Source organism: Gadus morhua, chromosome 2 (assembly GCF_902167405.1).
Source record: "Gadus morhua chromosome 2, gadMor3.0, whole genome shotgun sequence".
In the NCBI taxonomy this organism is placed as follows: Eukaryota; Metazoa; Chordata; class Actinopteri; order Gadiformes; family Gadidae; genus Gadus; species Gadus morhua.
This window is the reverse complement of record NC_044049.1, coordinates 15453697-15469754: the sequence shown is the minus strand read 5'-3', so window position 1 is coordinate 15469754 and position 16058 is coordinate 15453697. Positions and strand designations below refer to the sequence as shown.

The window sequence follows — 16058 nt, the reverse complement described above, 5'->3', positions numbered from 1 at the left end:
TTTCAGCCTACCATATATTGGCAAACCACAACAAGGAAGAATAGGGTGCAATTATCAAGATAAGGTTCTAGCAATACTGGATGCTTTGGTACCTTTAAAGAGTTTTCAATCTTTATGTGTGTATGTATGCATCCCTTTTTCGAGGTACATATAGATGGAAAGTTTGTCAAGTATTAATGGAGTATGGCTTTCAGGGTTCATTGATTTATTATGTGCATTTCAAACATCCACAGTACAAAAAGGTTCCTTCATCAATTGTAGATGCAATTGAATAGTATGATTTCCAAGAATTAAAGTATATACAATACATGCATATAAAGCAGTTTACAGTTCAACGGTATAGAATAAAGTTACGTTTCTAAAAGATACAGCAAAAAAAAAAGGGGTATTAGCAATAATATACATAATTTATCACCATCTTAAAAATGGCTTTGTAAACCCCCTTTACCCCTATTTTAAGTGGTAAACCACAGGAACACCTTGATACAAAAATCAACACACTTGGGTCATGTGTGATCGCGGCATTAACACCAAGCCATTCCTGGACACTGGTGCTCTATCCAAGCCACCCAGCGTTGACACCCGCCAACCAAGTCCGAACTGCGGGTTGGCCGTCCCGGCACCTGGGTTTGATGCTCCAGGGGAGAAGTGTTTTCAAGGGTAGAACATCAAAAATGTGGATTCTGCCTTCTCAGTAGCTCTGGATGTCAGACAAGGTCGGGGCCGGCTTGCCCATTGAGGCGTTCTTGCGGGTGACGGTGGTGCAGCGGGTCAGGATCTCTTCGGCACGGGGCCTGGGAGGCACCTTGGGTGTGGTAGGCCCCTTGAAGAGGTTGGGGTCGGACACGCTGGGAGTCATCTTGCCAGTGTTGGGGCTGAGGCGGTTGGACGACATGGTGGGGGGCTGCGGCGTCCGGCTCAGCCGCAGCTGCTGCTCGTTCAGGCTTTGGCCCAGGTTGAGGGTGGGGCTGCCGTTGGAGGATCTGTCGCTGAAGCTGAAGTCACTGCTGTCGCTCGCAAAGCTGCCGATGCTCTCCTGGCTCTCCAGTGTGTGGCTCCTGTAGCGGTGGTCGTCCTCCTCTGAGTCCACCCTTATCACGGGCAAGGGAGCCGCGGTGGGGGAGGAGGCGTTCCCCATGTAGGGCTTGGGTGGCAGAGAGGGAGCGGCCACACGACCCGGGGCGTCTTGGAGCTCCATAGAGTTGGAACGCTGGTCGTCTCCGAGGCGCTGCTTGATGGCCGTGGAGGGGAGCTGGAGGATGTCGCCCTGAGAGTGGCTGCGTTCCTTGGGGTTGTCGCCTCCCAGGCTGGGGGCTTGCAGCTGGGACAGTGGTACGACGTCGCCGTGGGAGTGGCTGCGTTTGCTGAGGTTGTAGCCGTCCAGGCTGGGGGCTTGGAGCTGGGACAGGTTGACATTGGAGCCGCGCAGGTCCTGCTGGAGGGCAACCATGCGGTTGCGGGGGTTGTTGTGGGGTTGCAGGTAGAGGGTGGGGACGTAGCCCACCTTGTCACCAGATCTGTTCAGGAGAAGGGCAGATGGTTCATTTTCACAAGTACAGCTTTCAAATAATAATCACCAATAAACGTATGAATAACCAAATACGAATAACCCCCCTTCCCCAGTGTTGAGGAACTGTGCCCACCTGACGAACCACCAGCCGTTGTCAGACTTCTGAAGAACCTCCACCACAGATCCAATGTTCACAGACACCTCGTCTCTATTGGCGGCCTTGTAGCTCTTCACTGAAGTGTACAGTGCACCTGGGGGTGGGCATGGAGAGTCGATATCTCATTCATGACGCTGTTAAGGCAGAACTAATGCATAAGATATCCACTTTGTTGTGTGTAAGCAATGGGAATTGCCATAGCAACGCACCTATCCCAGTAGGGCTGTCCATCGTGTCATCCTCATCGTCTTCTCCGTCCTCTAACTTTTCCAGGTACGGTGCGGGGAACCAGGCCAAACGCTTATCTTCGTTTTCAACCAACCACCATCCTGAACACACACGGTAGCTGATTAAATGATCAGGATCCTATTGGTCTTATACCTCTACATGTGTATGGTTTGGTGCTTGAGTGTTAGTATATAGTATCTCAGATTACGAAACATTTTTGTGTGCACCGTTTCTCTCTCACCTGCTTTATCTTTGATGAGCACGTCCACTTTTTCATCAACGGCTACTTTAAAGGGCTTGTTCTTCGTGTCTTTGGTCTCATACGACGCAACGCAGTGGTAGGTCTCCGTGACGAATGGCTGCGTCACGTTGCCAACGCTGTGTTCCCTGCCCTGGTTTCTCTCGCCGATGCCCTCCTCCGAAGGCATGACCATAATGCTTTTAAATGAAAGCCATTGACACACGTTACATTAGATGCAGTAAAACGTACGAATACCATACATTCGCCTTACAAAATATAGTTTGTAATGTTGTAAAAGACTAATCCATTAACGAGATAGAAATCCGTAATTCAAAATAACGGTTGACTCTTGCTTACCTGTTACTAGCGTACTCCGGCTCAAGGTCCTGGGCGGTGGGGTGGAAGAACTTTATGAGGTCCAAGGATTGGGTTACCCGCGGGTCGCAACTCAGAAGTTCTTGGCAGTACTTTTCAAGGGACTTGAGGCGGAGGACTGATCTGCTGGCGCCCTTTTTCTGACCGCCACCCCGTTTATTGTGGTCTGCATGGTGGCAACAAGGCAGGGAGGGAGACAATTAATTCATGAGATATCGCAGCATAGGGTCGCGCATTTCCAAATTAATGCAAAAACGAAACAAAAAATACGACGAGCATTGACTGTCGGGTATCGACCTTTAAATTTAGGGATGATTCTTGAGGACTTCTTCAACGCATTAGACGGGAACGCTTTCTTCATTTGTTTCTGTTGAGCAATGGTGACCATGAGACGTAAAGATTTAAGAATATATGTGACTGACAACCAATGAATAGTTGCTGTAGCCTACAATGGAGTTCTTTAGGCCTACTTACATGCATTTTCTTGAAATCCAGAAAGCCTCGGTAAACAACAATTTCGTTCTGGTCTGACCAAAGCACCGACGTGATGTAGTTCTGTATAAAAAAAAACAATGTAGCCTACATTTACCATTCTGTGTATTTAAATAATAATACAAAATAAATCAATATCATCTGTAGGCTACAGAGATTCAGAAATCCTTACTTTGCCATTCTCGTTGTGCATTATTCCAATGAGTCGCACGCTGATGGGATATCGTTGCTCGTCCATTTTTGAAAAGAAACTTTAGTTTAGGCGTTAATGATCCGATCTGTTAACCACCGGCTTGCAGCAGGTGGTTGTCTGAAGTCGGAGCACGGGGGTTTATATAGTCTAAACGTGTGAGGTGATGTGCTGGAGGTGTGGCAGTCGGAAATTGGGACATCCTGGAAAGGAAAACACGTGTGTGTGGCTGTGCGTGCTTGTGTGTGCGTGTTCGTTTGTACAAGGTGATTAAAGAGACTACAACTAAACTCTAAAATCGTTCAATTAGAATCGAAACACACCTCACTTTACCCAAAACAAAAGTTGAAACATAGCCACATATCGAAACTATCTTATAATGTGATATTCTTTCAGATTTGTCATTTTGTATTGCATCAACGAGGTTAATTGCCCAAGAATTAGCCCAACAAATGTTTCCCGACTTGGTTTCTTGCTCCGATCTATCAGTCAAATGCATCTCCAACTCCGGGTGCTGATATCCCATTCAACTGTTTATTAGGCCTACTCGTACTAGGTTGTTACCAATGTCTTTCTAGGGTAAAGACGTGAGAGTGTGCACGCATGTCTTATCAGTCGTGTGTCTGTTGACATTGTGTTGAATGACAGGTCTTCTTCACTTTAGGTTAGGAGAGCTACCATGTCTATGTATCGTTTTAAGGACGTCCTTAAAACGATACATAGACATGGTAGCTCTAATAGAGTACTCTATTGGGGGCCAAAAGGATGACATTTCATTATTTTTTTACCCATCTGAAAACCTTCCACAGGGTATGGCTACTAGAAATGAAGAGGAATAAGCGTGTAGCTCTCTTCGATTAACCATTCGAGCTCCAACTCGGCATCCGAGATGCGTCGGTCAACTATGGGTGCGTGTATACTGCCATCTAGTGGTGGAGTCCGATGTTTCGGTTACACATTGGATGCACGTAATAAAGAGCACTATGGAAAGAATATGGTGATTCTCGGCTGTGCATTGAAGTAACACAATAAATCGACTCACAGGTTCTGATTATATTTTCTTTTTCCAGAATCTTCCAGTTTCCCTTGTATTCAATTGCAAGACCAAGATTTGAAATATAACAATATTGCCTCAATATGCATCGAAGTAGCGTGGTCTCAGACGGTGGCAACGAGTGAGCTGTGGTTTGGAGCAGAGCTGAAGTGCAACATGAACTTTGCTTTCATTGTGTACATTAATATGTTCCTCATCACAGCGTCCCGTCCTATCACAGGAATCTAGAATCAATATGTTTGGGGTTTGTTCAGAATATTGTGTTCCTATAACATATTCATGTATTACTACTGTAGTAATACAGGATATATGCGTGCATGTTACAGAAAATGAAAAATTTGCCTTAGGTCGTAAACAAGTGCATATGGATAGGCTATCTATGATAACTGGGGTGTGTGTGTGTGCGTGTGTGGGGGGGGGGGGGGGGGGGGGGGGGGGGGGGGGGGGTGGTCCATAGCAACCACCATAGCAACTTTGACAGTCAGGTGACATGGACGCAGGCCTATGGAAAAGAATAGGCCAAAAAAAACATACGCACACATGTAAAAGCCGTTATTAACTACTGCGTTTCCCGGTGTGGACCAACGTTGTTATGGTACACTCTGTTGTGAAACTGGGTTTAAGGGACGCGGTCAATTTCAGTTTTTGGGGAGGTGTCGTTCTTTGTAGCACAAAAAAGTCAAAGTAACGCTCCCATCCAAAATGCATGGGTTTACATCTCGTTCTGTGCAGACAACAGTGTGTTCCGGAAGTCAAAAATCGCATTAAAGCTATAATGCCTTATCAATCCAAAAAGTTTTTCCATCCATGAAACAATGGTATATGTTCATGCAGAAGATACAAATTATTGAAGTTAACTTCTAGTTTTTAGAAAAACACGTTTTATTTGTGATGTCATTTAAAAGCACTACACTTCCCATTATCCTGCGTGTGTAACACGTCTTGGATGGGTAGAGCCCGCTGTTACCAAGGACACGTATACCCACACCCTTGAAAGTCAAGTCGTCAATGACTGCTGTACTCGATCGCTTACAACTATGATTGGAAATTCACTTTGAGGTTTTCTAACATTAATACGATTTCCCCTAGCCTGCATGGTCCCCCAGTACCTAGAAATGGTGTTAGGTGTAAAACAAGCACAAGGTATCCTGCTCCCCCTATGAAAAATTAAAGCTCAGATGCTCCGATTTCGAATTTGGCCCCATGCGTCGTCATAATGGGCCATGTTACCTCCCATTTCTCTGCCTTGCCCGCCCAGAGAATTTGGCCCGCCAATGAGACAATGAGCTACGACCGTGTGAGCGCCACATGTGCAGTTAATAAAATGGCCCTTCTTGTCACCATTGGTTTTTTTTCAGTTGAAAAATAACGTTTAGAACGTTGTCTAAAAATCGTTCATTTGTATCGTTTAAAAGTCAACGCACTCCTGCGAACGTTCGCCTATGATCGCCGATTCTGAACGCACCTCTGGATCGCACGATAACCACTGCGAAAAAGTTTGCAATGGTTTATGGGATGAGTTGTTCCTTCACTCGTTCCCCAAAAATCACTATTATGTAGTCAATAAAATGTTTTATGGTCACGAATAGCCTGACGTATAATTGGCTTGGTTCCAGGCTGAAAACTCTTTATTAATTTTTTTCACAACGATTTTACGAAAATACAAAGGAGGACAAACTGGGAAATTTACTTACGGAACCAGTGCTGTTAATAAAAGGGTTGGACGCTCTATAGATACATTTTCGTGAGCATGACATGAAATCGCTTGATACCGGTGTTACACCGAATTTTCTGCAACATACACGTTTGCATTATAACAAAAACATAAATAAAACATAAGATCTCCACCCACCGGTGGGTCTTTCTTTCTTGATACAAACATTAATTCTAAACAGCGTTTTACACAGTAACCTATAATAGGAAATGCTCAAAGGTTAATCAGCGTAATTTAACACTGACTGTAGCTTTTTATGGGTGAAAAAGCAACGGTGAAGGACCGTAATAAACGCCCTATCATTGTATGGGTCTGTAAAATGCTAATCAAATCAAAACAAATGTATTTATTAAGCACTTTTAATAAAAAGGTAATTGGTTGGGGGGAGATGTTATGTTTATGTTTTTGTCATGCATGTCTACACTTCAAACTCGTGCATATTTCAAAAAATATTCAACAGTGCCCCCTGGGGACACACTTTTCGGTGGGTTGCAGAATTCGGTGTAACACCGGCTTGCACCATGGAAAGAATATAGATTGTGATTCGCGCCTGTGCCTCCAAATAAAAAATTAAATCGACGGACATTATGTATGAAAAACCTTTCAATATTTGTTTAACCATCCATCAACAACAAATAATCTTAAGACATCTTTTACACATCGCATATGTTAAATGTCATGTATATATCAAATATCAACTTTAAATCAGTCCTTTACTCATTTGTCATTCTCTGTGCATTGCATTTTCTTTAATCCTATACCATCAAGCCTACTGACCAAGCTGTTGACAAATCCAGCTAGCTGTGGTTCATACTGGTATAAGCTACAAAGATTGGCCAGCGAGGTAGGCAACTGTACTTTTGAATAAACTTTTGAAAGTTCTCCGAAAGGACAATATTGCATCATTCCTGCATGTTCCCCTCAAAAGTCAAATAAAAAGTAACACAAACTATAAACACCTGCAAATAATATTAGCCTCTTAGAAGGAAAGATAAACGGTATTTCAAAAAGGTTATTAGACACCGGTGCTTAACACAATACTTTTACACAAACAAGGCATCAGGTTTTACTTTTTTTCCAAGTGTCATAGGTGACTTTCCCCACCCATTCATTTTCCTGCAATTTTACACATCCAAGTGACCTCTGAATCTGGGTGGACAGAAATGCAGTTACACAAGAGAATAGGAGGTGCTAACTGTGGCTCTGATGCAAACTCTCATCTGTTGTGCTGTTAGTTCTGTATTGTTATTAGGCAGGTAATTGTCATAATTTATCTGTATCTGTCACATTAGCTCAGCATTTGTCACAGAAAGGTTGGAGCCTGCCCCATTACAAATACAAAATAAACCTCCCCCCATCCCGAGCTGTCCACACACACACACACACACACACACACACACACACACACACACTTTGTATTTCAAGCGTGAGCTGAGGCTTCCCACGTCGTCGAAGTCCAATACTTTTGTAAACAAATCTCTAGTCATGTCAAGCTATGACATTACGCCTGAAAATGAAAAGGACTAAACTTCAGATTTTTTTAACTATATACTATATCTTTATATCATAGTAGCTTTGTGTCACACACAAACCAATTACAATTATTTATCTAATATAAACACGTTTCCTCAATCTTCTAATTGACTAACTGGCGCGAGATAATTTGCAATGTAATTTCCCCTTTTAAAATGTCCCCTGAATATAAAATTAAACCTAACTTCTATTCATTGGCCTGCCCTACAGGCCTTGTTTTACCCAGCGGCCATCTTGGTTCTGAATACGAGCTGGTTGGGGGGAAACTGAATTCAGAGCTCCACATTCTGTTTCCCCCCATCCAACTAGTGTTCAGAACCAAGATTGAAACAAAATGCCCGCTAGGTGAATACGACCCTTAGGATCCCAGTCTGATTGCATAGAGAGTTGTGAAGAGTGTCTGGCCAGCAGTATCTTTCTGATACGAGGGCAGGTAATAGGTGCTTACAAAAGCAACAGCAACAATAGCAGCAGCAGCATAGAAATGCTTGGTTACAAATCAAGCAACTACAGATTCCCAGTCCTGTTAGTGTTTTGTTAACCAATTGACTATCTAAGGACATGATAAAAATCACAGCGAATTAGCCCCCCATCTCACATTTGGATCAGGAGCTTTCTAACAGATAGCATGACAACAAGTCATCCTTGAGTTGTAGTCTAGCACTACAGGTGTGTTGGCTAGCAATCACATGTTCTGATTAAATTTTCTTTTTGCCAACATATTATATATTTCCTTCCATGAAATGAAATGAAAGTTTTAAAATATAACAACATTGGCCTCGTTATATGATCCATCCAAGCAGCATGGTCTCATTAAAAGGCAGACTGTTCAAAAAGTTTGGCATCTCCATGAGGATTAAAGACTGAAGGGGTTACAAGGGGTTCAGCAAGAGACAAGAGACAGAAAAGACATTTAAAGTAAAAAAAAAAACACAACTTCCTATATATAAGTTTAAAAAAGGAACAAATTAAAAAAGGCAAAATGCCCTCAGATGAAAGATCTGTTCAATTTGTTACAATGATTAATCTCCTTTGTCTCCCTGCCTCCTCCAGCCCAGCAGTGTCATGGCCACCTTCTTTGCCCCTGCATGTATCTCATTCTTTAAGAGGGAAACCAGTTCAACCTTCTCTCTTGGCCCCGGGGTGCTTGCCCAATGGAGGTTACCACTAGCACCATCCACATCCCTTAAGTCCACGGTAGGCCGACACCAATGTTTGCTCTCTGAGTTAGTTACGCACACGGCGTTCCGCTGTCACCGGAACTCATAAATGGGCACACTGTGTTCCCAGACGTGGTTGAGGTTTAGAGACTGGTACCTGTAAAATAAATAAAGAAAAAAATACAAGAATTGACATATTGGGACATGGAAATACGATACAAAGTTCTGATAAAAAGATTCACATACACCCTATAACAATTCAGCCAGATCTTTTTCCAGTACTTGTGGGAGAATCTTAGTTGCATGCCAAGACCCCCCCAGAATCGCCCTTCCAGTCTCTTTCAGTGAGTGCCATTTAGAATCCTTCCACTTTCCTTCCTGCCTGCCTGCCTTGGTTCTGGCCTTGGATGCCTTAAGAGGCTGGTCATTTTGTCCGATACACAAGGGAATTACCATTCAGAGCTTCTGTGGTAGTAGTAGCCCTCGATGGTGGCGGTGGACTTCTGGAAGCAGATGTAGTAGAAGCCAGCGAAGGACGCACCGCTGATGTCTTTGATGGTGTGGTCCGGTACCAGAAACTGCTCCTGGTTGTCAAGATCATAGGTTAGAGCCGATGAATAACACAGTAGAAGGGAGAAACGTCCATGTTTCACTTTTGTCGTTTATGCTAACCAACCTTCCACCTCATGAAGACGTAGTCGCTGTTGCTCAGTGCCTCGTAGTCGAAGTCATCCGAGTTAAAACATTTGGCATATTTGTAAAAGGACTGAAACTTTCCCTGGTAACAAAAAGAAGAGACCACAATAAAACCAGTAAGAATTGGAGACTTGCAGATGCGCTGGTCCAGAATAGATCACAACTCCAATCCAGGAGTCCATACCCAGTGCTTTCGGTCCACATCCTCATCTGCGTCCCACTTCCTTGTTAAAAAAGGCCTCTTTCTGCTGATGATTTCACCAGCAAAGAACGTTGTCAGGGTTGGATATTCCTGGAGCGTGATGATCAAGAGTTGAGATTGATTATTAGTAGCTAGATTTGCATCGTAACTAGATTGGCATGAAAGCTGAGACTGAGTGAGTTTACTTATAGAAACAAGATCAAAGGGGACCTATTATGCTTTTTCGACTTTTATGACCTATAAACGTTGTTAAAATTATTGATAGTCATGTTTAACCATACTAATGTGTCAAATAATGACGTACATGCATTTCGACGTATTCCCTGCTGACAGTCTGGGGTGGCCATGCAGAGCGCTAAACACTCGGGACAACGATTGCGATTAACTTGTTCACATTTCCGGGAAACATCTACGTAGACGTACTCCTGCCACGCCCCCATATGCCTGGTCAAATCTCCAAGGAAGGTAATCAATCACAACGGAGTTGGGTTGGCAGGAGGGGGGCGAGGGGGCGGAGAAGGACGGAACAGAGCGTTGACAGATAAGGCTGAAAGCGCACAGATGAGAGGAAGAGTTTACCGAAAATCGACATTGTTTTTTGTCTATGGTTAAACATGACTATCAATCATTATAACTACGTTTATAGGTCATAAAAGTCGAAAAGCATAATAGGTCACCTTTAAGGTTAATATTATATTAACGTTGTTAAAAAAAGCAAAATATATATGTACATTAATTTAGCAGACGCTTTGGAAAGAGATTAAAATTAGTGCATTCAACCATGCCTATACAAGAGCATACACATACATACTAAATACCATAGGCAGTCACTCATAATTACAGCAAAACCACTACAAGCCCCACCATGTGCTGAAGATGTTACATAAACCGGTTCCAAGGCTGACCTGAACCACACGCTCAACGCTTACAAACGGCATTGTATCCCACTTGCACATTCAGATATAAAAACCTCAAATTCTGGACCAGTTTCAGCTGCATACCTCAGTCAGGCCTTTGATCTTCAGGTAACCACACAAGTAGGAGTCTTCTACGGTCACATGCTGTCCAAAATAAGAGGACAAATGGTTGGGCCCATAGATTAAAACAAAAATATGTTCCATACAATATGGTAAATCTTGTAAACATACAAGTGTTAGATTCTAGTATGGTGGTGGTGAAGCAGTATAAAGCTGCTATAACATTAACCATGCCAGGATTTTGTATTAGACAGTAAAATTGGAAATTGCCAATTTTCGTTTTTTTGTATCATAGACAAATCGAATTTATAATTACAACTGTGTATGATGGCATTGTTCCAATCAAAATATTTCCAAACAATTGGTTGGTATTAACGTGGCTTGTCACTAAATATGGTCATAGTGTCAACGTTGAATGAGTCACAAATAGCCAAATAAGCTAACGTTGGCTAGCTAGTAAACAGATCTCGAAAAATAGCTCAAATATGTGTAACACTCCAAGACAACACATCAAAACGGACTTATGCAACAACTTAAAGGAATGGAGGTTACCTGCAAAATGACCTCCACGTCGTACGAGTTTCCTTTGCTCTTCTGATATCCCCGAAACTGTGAGCCGCTGTAAAGCAGTGTAGTGCCAATGCCTGGTTGGGAAGTGTTTATCGGGGCAGGGGGTGTAAGATAGTCCGGTGTTGAACAGGCCGAAGCTGTTCTAGTGCAGCATTCAGCTCGGACAGGCATTGTGAACGCTAATGTATGAGTGTCACCCACTGCAACAGTCATGAACCTACCGAGAGATCAACCCTACACTGGAAATGCCAATGACTGACAGGCAGTGGGGTTAATATGATAAGAAATGTCCAAGTCCGAAACCTGGTTTGAACTCGATTTAGCTTTCCATGGGGCTGGGTGCTAAAATTGAGACGTCGCATTTCAGAATATAGCTTCACTCATTTTCATTGGCTGGTTAGCCTTATCCCATGTACGAGCAAGATCCTCATTGGATAGTTTCCCGTGAGTCACATCTGTGCGTTCGTTATATTGATCCTTTTTTCTATAAAAACGTTAACTAAACCAAAGCTTTATTTTCAAATGTATTAGTATTATATTTTATTAAGAAATATGCAAAATGCAGAAGACATAATTTATTGAAATATATACTAGCAATGCAATCTTTACTAACTAAAGAGTGGTCAAACACAGTGGTAGAGCACTTCGATCCTGATTGCCTTGCTACTCTTGGTGCAGCACCTCCTCCAGCTGATTTCTCAGATGTTGTATGAAATACTGGATCTCTGAAATGCACTTGCGATTCCTCCATACTTCTTCATCCTGGATCTTCAGTCACGCACAAACAGAAACAAATTATCATTCATTTCTATTGAACTGAACTTTTCAATTATTTAAAAAAATTATGATCTAATAGTACCTTTTTAATAAGGTTCATCATCCAGGCGTTGATGCGTGTCACCAGCTTGTCCTCTCGATTGTCAATCCTCAACATGTGGGAGTCATGAGACGCGCCTACTGCATTCATGACGGTTTCTTTGTCTACAAATAACTGCAGGGGACACAAATAGGTGGTGTCTTGCTGGGAGGAAGTAGTAGGCCTACTACTAATTTTATGATACATAACACTATTTACAGTATTGTGGTCACCACTACTGCGACGACAACATCACTACTCTGTGGTAAACTACTGACCATTCCAACATTTTTTGTGAGTGGATGAAAGTTTCAAAAGGTGATATGATCCGTGCTTTTCTTGAGTGGCCATAGTCCACAGTGTTTAGGGAAGCTTCTTTACAGATTAGGCCTACTACTGTTTTTTGTTTTTTTTCTAGTTTTGCCAATTATGTACTTGCAGATCCCGCCTTCAGCAAAATGAATGGTCAAAACAAATATGAATCAAAAGAAAGTGAAACGCTGGTTCACCAACATTTGATTCAGACTTTAGATGTGAATCTTTAGATGAATAAATGAATATGTTGATGTCTGATTTCTACATTGTCAGGAACTGACCATTAGCACAATGTAAAACACTGACCGCTCTAACATCGTCAGGCAGGTCGTCCTCCACCTCGTTCTTGGCGACCTTCTCCAAGGTTGCCATGGCGATGTCTTTGATCTCCTCGTGAAGGTGGTTCTCCAGATCCCGACACTGGGCGAATGTGTTTATTGATCAAAGAAACCAGCCAATCTGACTTTGAGCACTAACTCAGAAGATCGGCTCGGTTCACCAGTGGTGCTGGTGCATAATGAGGATTACTGTGGACTATAGTATGAAAAGGATATATGCCTTGAACTGTTTCAATGAAGCTGCCAACCATGTCTGTGATGTTTCTCTCGAAGTCTTTAATAATCTCCTGCAACAGAAATGGCAAATAACAAATAATATTAAATGTAAAATATCATAATATTTGATAAGCCTGTTTTGTTATTGGCCTTAGGTAGTACAGCCTACTTTTCAAAAAAAGATAATAATAATAATATGTTGACAAATGTTTAGATACAGCTCATATTCAAGTCCCATTCCCCGTAGCTTTCTCAAACATCTCACTATATTCCTCCGTACCTCACATAAAAAAAAAAGATAAAATGTCAGTGTCATTCTGAACTATTGGAGCTCCACTGTCCTTCCCGTACAAAAACCAACCAACCTCCAGCTGGTCCACTAGCTGCAGCTCCAGGAGCAGACAGCTGTCACAGAGTGTCTTGATCTCCGTCATGTACTGGTTCACTTGAGCTTCCTCCTTGGCTGCATCCTCAACCTGCTTCAAATCTAATATCCTCTAGATAGAGGTGGGTTGGTATAAAAGGTATAAACCTTTACAATGTCCTTATATATATTTTTTAAAGAGATGGTGACCTACTGGGACTTATGATCTAGATCAGATTTAGAAAGAAAAGTGATCAACCTGGGTGTAACTATTTAAAGCAAGAGATAATCCATCAATTTTCTGACCATGTGGCCTTTACTCATGGTCTGCCCTTAATGTGTGATTTAAACAAATGTAAAAGACCATAATGAATCTTCAAGTGCATCTGGATGGATAGCCGACCTTCTTCCGGTGCTTCTCAAAATCTGAGACCAGTTGTGCTGATCTCTGCTGCTTTTCCCTCACAGCCTCTTGAAGAACTTCCAAGAAAGCCTTGACCTCCGCCTCTCTCAGCTTTTGCTCAGCGAAGCCGCTTTGGAACATTTGTATGCACAGACCCACCAGCTGGGGCTTGAACGTAAGGAGAATGTAAGTCAAGGAGCAAACTAAGCTACAGCAAGCTGGACGTCAGGCGGGTCAAATACGTTCAATATTTCAAATCTAAACAAATTAGATGAAACAAGTAGAAATAATTGAATAAGAAATACACTGCCATAATTTGATTAAATAAATGAGTGTTAAACCAAATTAAATGTTAAGTAAAAAACAATTAAAACATAAATACATATTTATATAATCCGACATAATCACCAACTAATTTTAAGTGGCATACATTTCAATCAAGTTAATGAATAAAAGATATGTCTGTACTAGGTCTGCCACTCCAGGCAGCTGGTTAAGTTTCTGTGCTTCTGGGTCTTGGGCGAACATGCTGTCAAACAGTTCGGATCCATTAAGGTTCTCCACAAAGGCCTCCTGAAAACCCAGGGCAAGACAGGTCAACATTAAAGTTTCAATGGAGAATGTAGGGCTAGACAATGGATCATATTTGCATGTAGATGACATGACCTGGTGTTGTTGTAATTCTTCTTGCCGTTTCTGTTCAGCTTCTGTGGCCTTGAGTGTCTGCAACTCATTGTGTCGTATCTCTTCGATGGCATATTGGTATTTTGCAAAAGCTTGCTTCTTCTGTTAAGAGAAAATACATAGGGGAATATAAATCCAACAGAGGTGCAGTCAATTCAGAACTGATTTCAAATTATTTTCACTGTGTACAGCCTTTTTGTGTGTTTCTACATTCATTCCCAGTTAGTTTATAAGGGCACTACTAGTGAATAAGGCCCATTATAAACTCCTGAATCAAACAGCCGATTTGCTGTTTTGGGGATTTCTGTATATTTACCTCACCACAGTGTATGACAATGCACAACAACATTTACTACTTACAGTTTCTCCATTTAATAACCTGTAATCCAGATACGCTAAATCTGAAAGGTAAGCAGCGATGAAGAGTTTGTAGTTTGCTTCTTGAGCAAGAGGGTTTCCAGCAAGGTTGAGGGTATGCAGGTTCTTAAACCTTCTCAGATAGATTACCTAGGGAATAAATATATATATGTATAATCACCTAGGCCATGTTTGATAATTTAATCTCGAGAAGGTCTATAAACATGCACTCATCACATGTCAGATTATGTTCTTTACGTTGTCTAACTGGCCAAGGCAGTTGTTTCCAATGGCGAAGAAGGTCAGGTTGTTGAGTGTGTCCATGTTCTCGATGCAGGAGATCTTGTTGTTGTAAAAAGTCAGATCTTCCAGTTTCGTTAAGGTCTCCAAACCTTCTATCTTCTCTATGTTGTTGAATGACAGATCTGGCAGAGCCATTGAGAACATGTATATGTCTACAGTTATTCAAAATGTAGGCATTGATTATATCTATTTTGGTTTAGAATTCTATAAATTAAATTACAAATATTTAGATGTTTAAATCTTACCAAGCCATTTTATATTTGTAAGATTGGCTAGTCCCTCAATCTTCTGTATGAGGTTGTTATTCAGTTGCAGTTTAGTAAGGGATGTGAACTCCCATAAATGCTCAATCTTAAGGATGTCTGTAAAAAAAAAATTAATACTGTAACCTCAACCCAAATGGACACTTACTATAGCCTATATTCCTTATTTAATCTACATTTACTTACTTTTGTATTCCAGGCGAAGTTGGAGGACCGCATTGAATGATATGCCCTCTTCCTTGGAGATCTGCCCTGCCTCTTCTTTTGGGCCCTGCTCTTCTACTGCTTCCTGCAGTATCTTCTCGTCCATCACACTCTGCTCCACTTTACCGTAAAGCCTGATCATTTTTGCGCCTTGTTTTGACTTGATTAGGGCTAAAATCGTGCCAACTCTATCTGCTATTAAATCTGTTACTGTACACACTATACTGATTACACTAACAATTCAAAATCTTTTCGCTACACTCGCCAGGGTTCAACGTCTCATTCGCAACCTGATGTGTGTATCTGTTGCTTAGCAACGGGATACGTCTAAGCTGCATTCAATAGATGGAATGTTGAGAACTTTTTATTGAGATTTTAATGGCTGCCTTGAACAAAACGGAAATAATACAATCAAATAAAAAATGAAATGTCTACAGTGTATACGATTAGGAAAAATCTATAGGTCTATATATCGAGTAATGGTATTGTAACGATGCAGTCATTTTTTTATTCGTTTTTTTAAGTAGCCTGTAGTACCGGGTCATGTTTCAGTTTATACTAACTTTAGTTCCAAAAGTCGAATGCAAAAAAATGCGTGTACCTGTATATCGCCAGATTAGGTTAGATTCGTTTGTAGTGTAGCAATATATGTAGTC

At 41.7% G+C, this 16058-nt stretch overlaps 3 protein-coding genes across 4 annotated transcripts; all 3 read right to left on the bottom strand.

The window, feature by feature from the left end:
- Window positions 1-188: 188 nt before the first annotated feature.
- On the bottom strand, window positions 189-3380 carry noxo1a (NADPH oxidase organizer 1a). Its single transcript, XM_030375489.1, has 8 exons — window positions 3176-3380; window positions 2986-3066; window positions 2809-2878; window positions 2494-2677; window positions 2137-2333; window positions 1877-1996; window positions 1644-1761; window positions 189-1517 (listed from the first exon to the last, which is right to left on the bottom strand). Exons 1-8 carry the CDS (start codon window positions 3239-3241, stop codon window positions 692-694), a joined length of 1662 nt encoding a protein of 553 aa, XP_030231349.1. The 5' UTR covers window positions 3242-3380; the 3' UTR covers window positions 189-691.
- Window positions 3381-5843: 2463 nt separating this feature from the next.
- Window positions 5844-11470, bottom strand: gid4 (GID complex subunit 4 homolog). The gene is made up of 6 exons (XM_030375620.1): window positions 11082-11470; window positions 10554-10613; window positions 9535-9642; window positions 9331-9432; window positions 9108-9238; window positions 5844-8811 (listed from the first exon to the last, which is right to left on the bottom strand). The coding sequence occupies exons 1-6, from the start codon at window positions 11310-11312 to the stop codon at window positions 8748-8750; spliced, it is 696 nt and encodes a 231-aa protein (XP_030231480.1). The 5' UTR covers window positions 11313-11470; the 3' UTR covers window positions 5844-8747.
- A 189-nt stretch (window positions 11471-11659) lies between these two features.
- On the bottom strand, window positions 11660-16020 carry drc3 (dynein regulatory complex subunit 3). Of its 2 annotated transcripts, XM_030375502.1 has the most exons (12): window positions 15385-16020; window positions 15181-15297; window positions 14891-15057; window positions 14636-14782; window positions 14258-14377; window positions 14052-14164; window positions 13592-13766; window positions 13190-13321; window positions 12825-12895; window positions 12577-12700; window positions 11959-12090; window positions 11660-11867 (listed from the first exon to the last, which is right to left on the bottom strand). In XM_030375502.1, exons 1-12 carry the CDS (start codon window positions 15542-15544, stop codon window positions 11763-11765), a joined length of 1563 nt encoding a protein of 520 aa, XP_030231362.1. In that variant the 5' UTR covers window positions 15545-16020; the 3' UTR covers window positions 11660-11762. The 2 variants fall into 2 exon arrangements, with proteins under 2 accessions (XP_030231362.1, XP_030231369.1); XM_030375509.1 differs by lacking the exon at window positions 15181-15297.
- Window positions 16021-16058: the final 38 nt, after the last annotated feature.

What these genes read in the sequence shown, in the direction of transcription:
- gid4 (XM_030375620.1), bottom strand. Translation starts at nt 11,312, where the DNA reads ATGACTGTTGCAGTGGGTGACACTCATACATTAGCGTTCACAATGCCT. An exon ending in ATGTGGACCGAAAGCACTGG is followed by an intron (nt 9,433 to 9,534) that starts GTATGGACTCCT and finishes TTTTGTTACCAG; the next exon opens with GGAAAGTTTCAGTCCTTTTA. An exon ending in ACGTCTTCATGAGGTGGAAG is followed by an intron (nt 9,239 to 9,330) that starts GTTGGTTAGCAT and finishes CTTGACAACCAG; the next exon opens with GAGCAGTTTCTGGTACCGGA.
- noxo1a (XM_030375489.1), bottom strand. Translation starts at nt 3,241, where the DNA reads ATGGACGAGCAACGATATCCCATCAGCGTGCGACTCATTGGAATAATG. An exon ending in CCGGAGTACGCTAGTAACAG is followed by an intron (nt 2,334 to 2,493) that starts GTAAGCAAGAGT and finishes TTCATTTAAAAG; the next exon opens with CATTATGGTCATGCCTTCGG. An exon ending in GGACAGCCCTACTGGGATAG is followed by an intron (nt 1,762 to 1,876) that starts GTGCGTTGCTAT and finishes GCCCACCCCCAG; the next exon opens with GTGCACTGTACACTTCAGTG.
- drc3 (XM_030375502.1), bottom strand. Translation starts at nt 15,544, where the DNA reads ATGATCAGGCTTTACGGTAAAGTGGAGCAGAGTGTGATGGACGAGAAG. An exon ending in ATTGAAACAGTTCAAGGCAT is followed by an intron (nt 12,701 to 12,824) that starts ATATCCTTTTCA and finishes ATCAATAAACAC; the next exon opens with ATTCGCCCAGTGTCGGGATC. An exon ending in TGCCTGACGATGTTAGAGCG is followed by an intron (nt 12,091 to 12,576) that starts GTCAGTGTTTTA and finishes TGTCCCCTGCAG; the next exon opens with TTATTTGTAGACAAAGAAAC.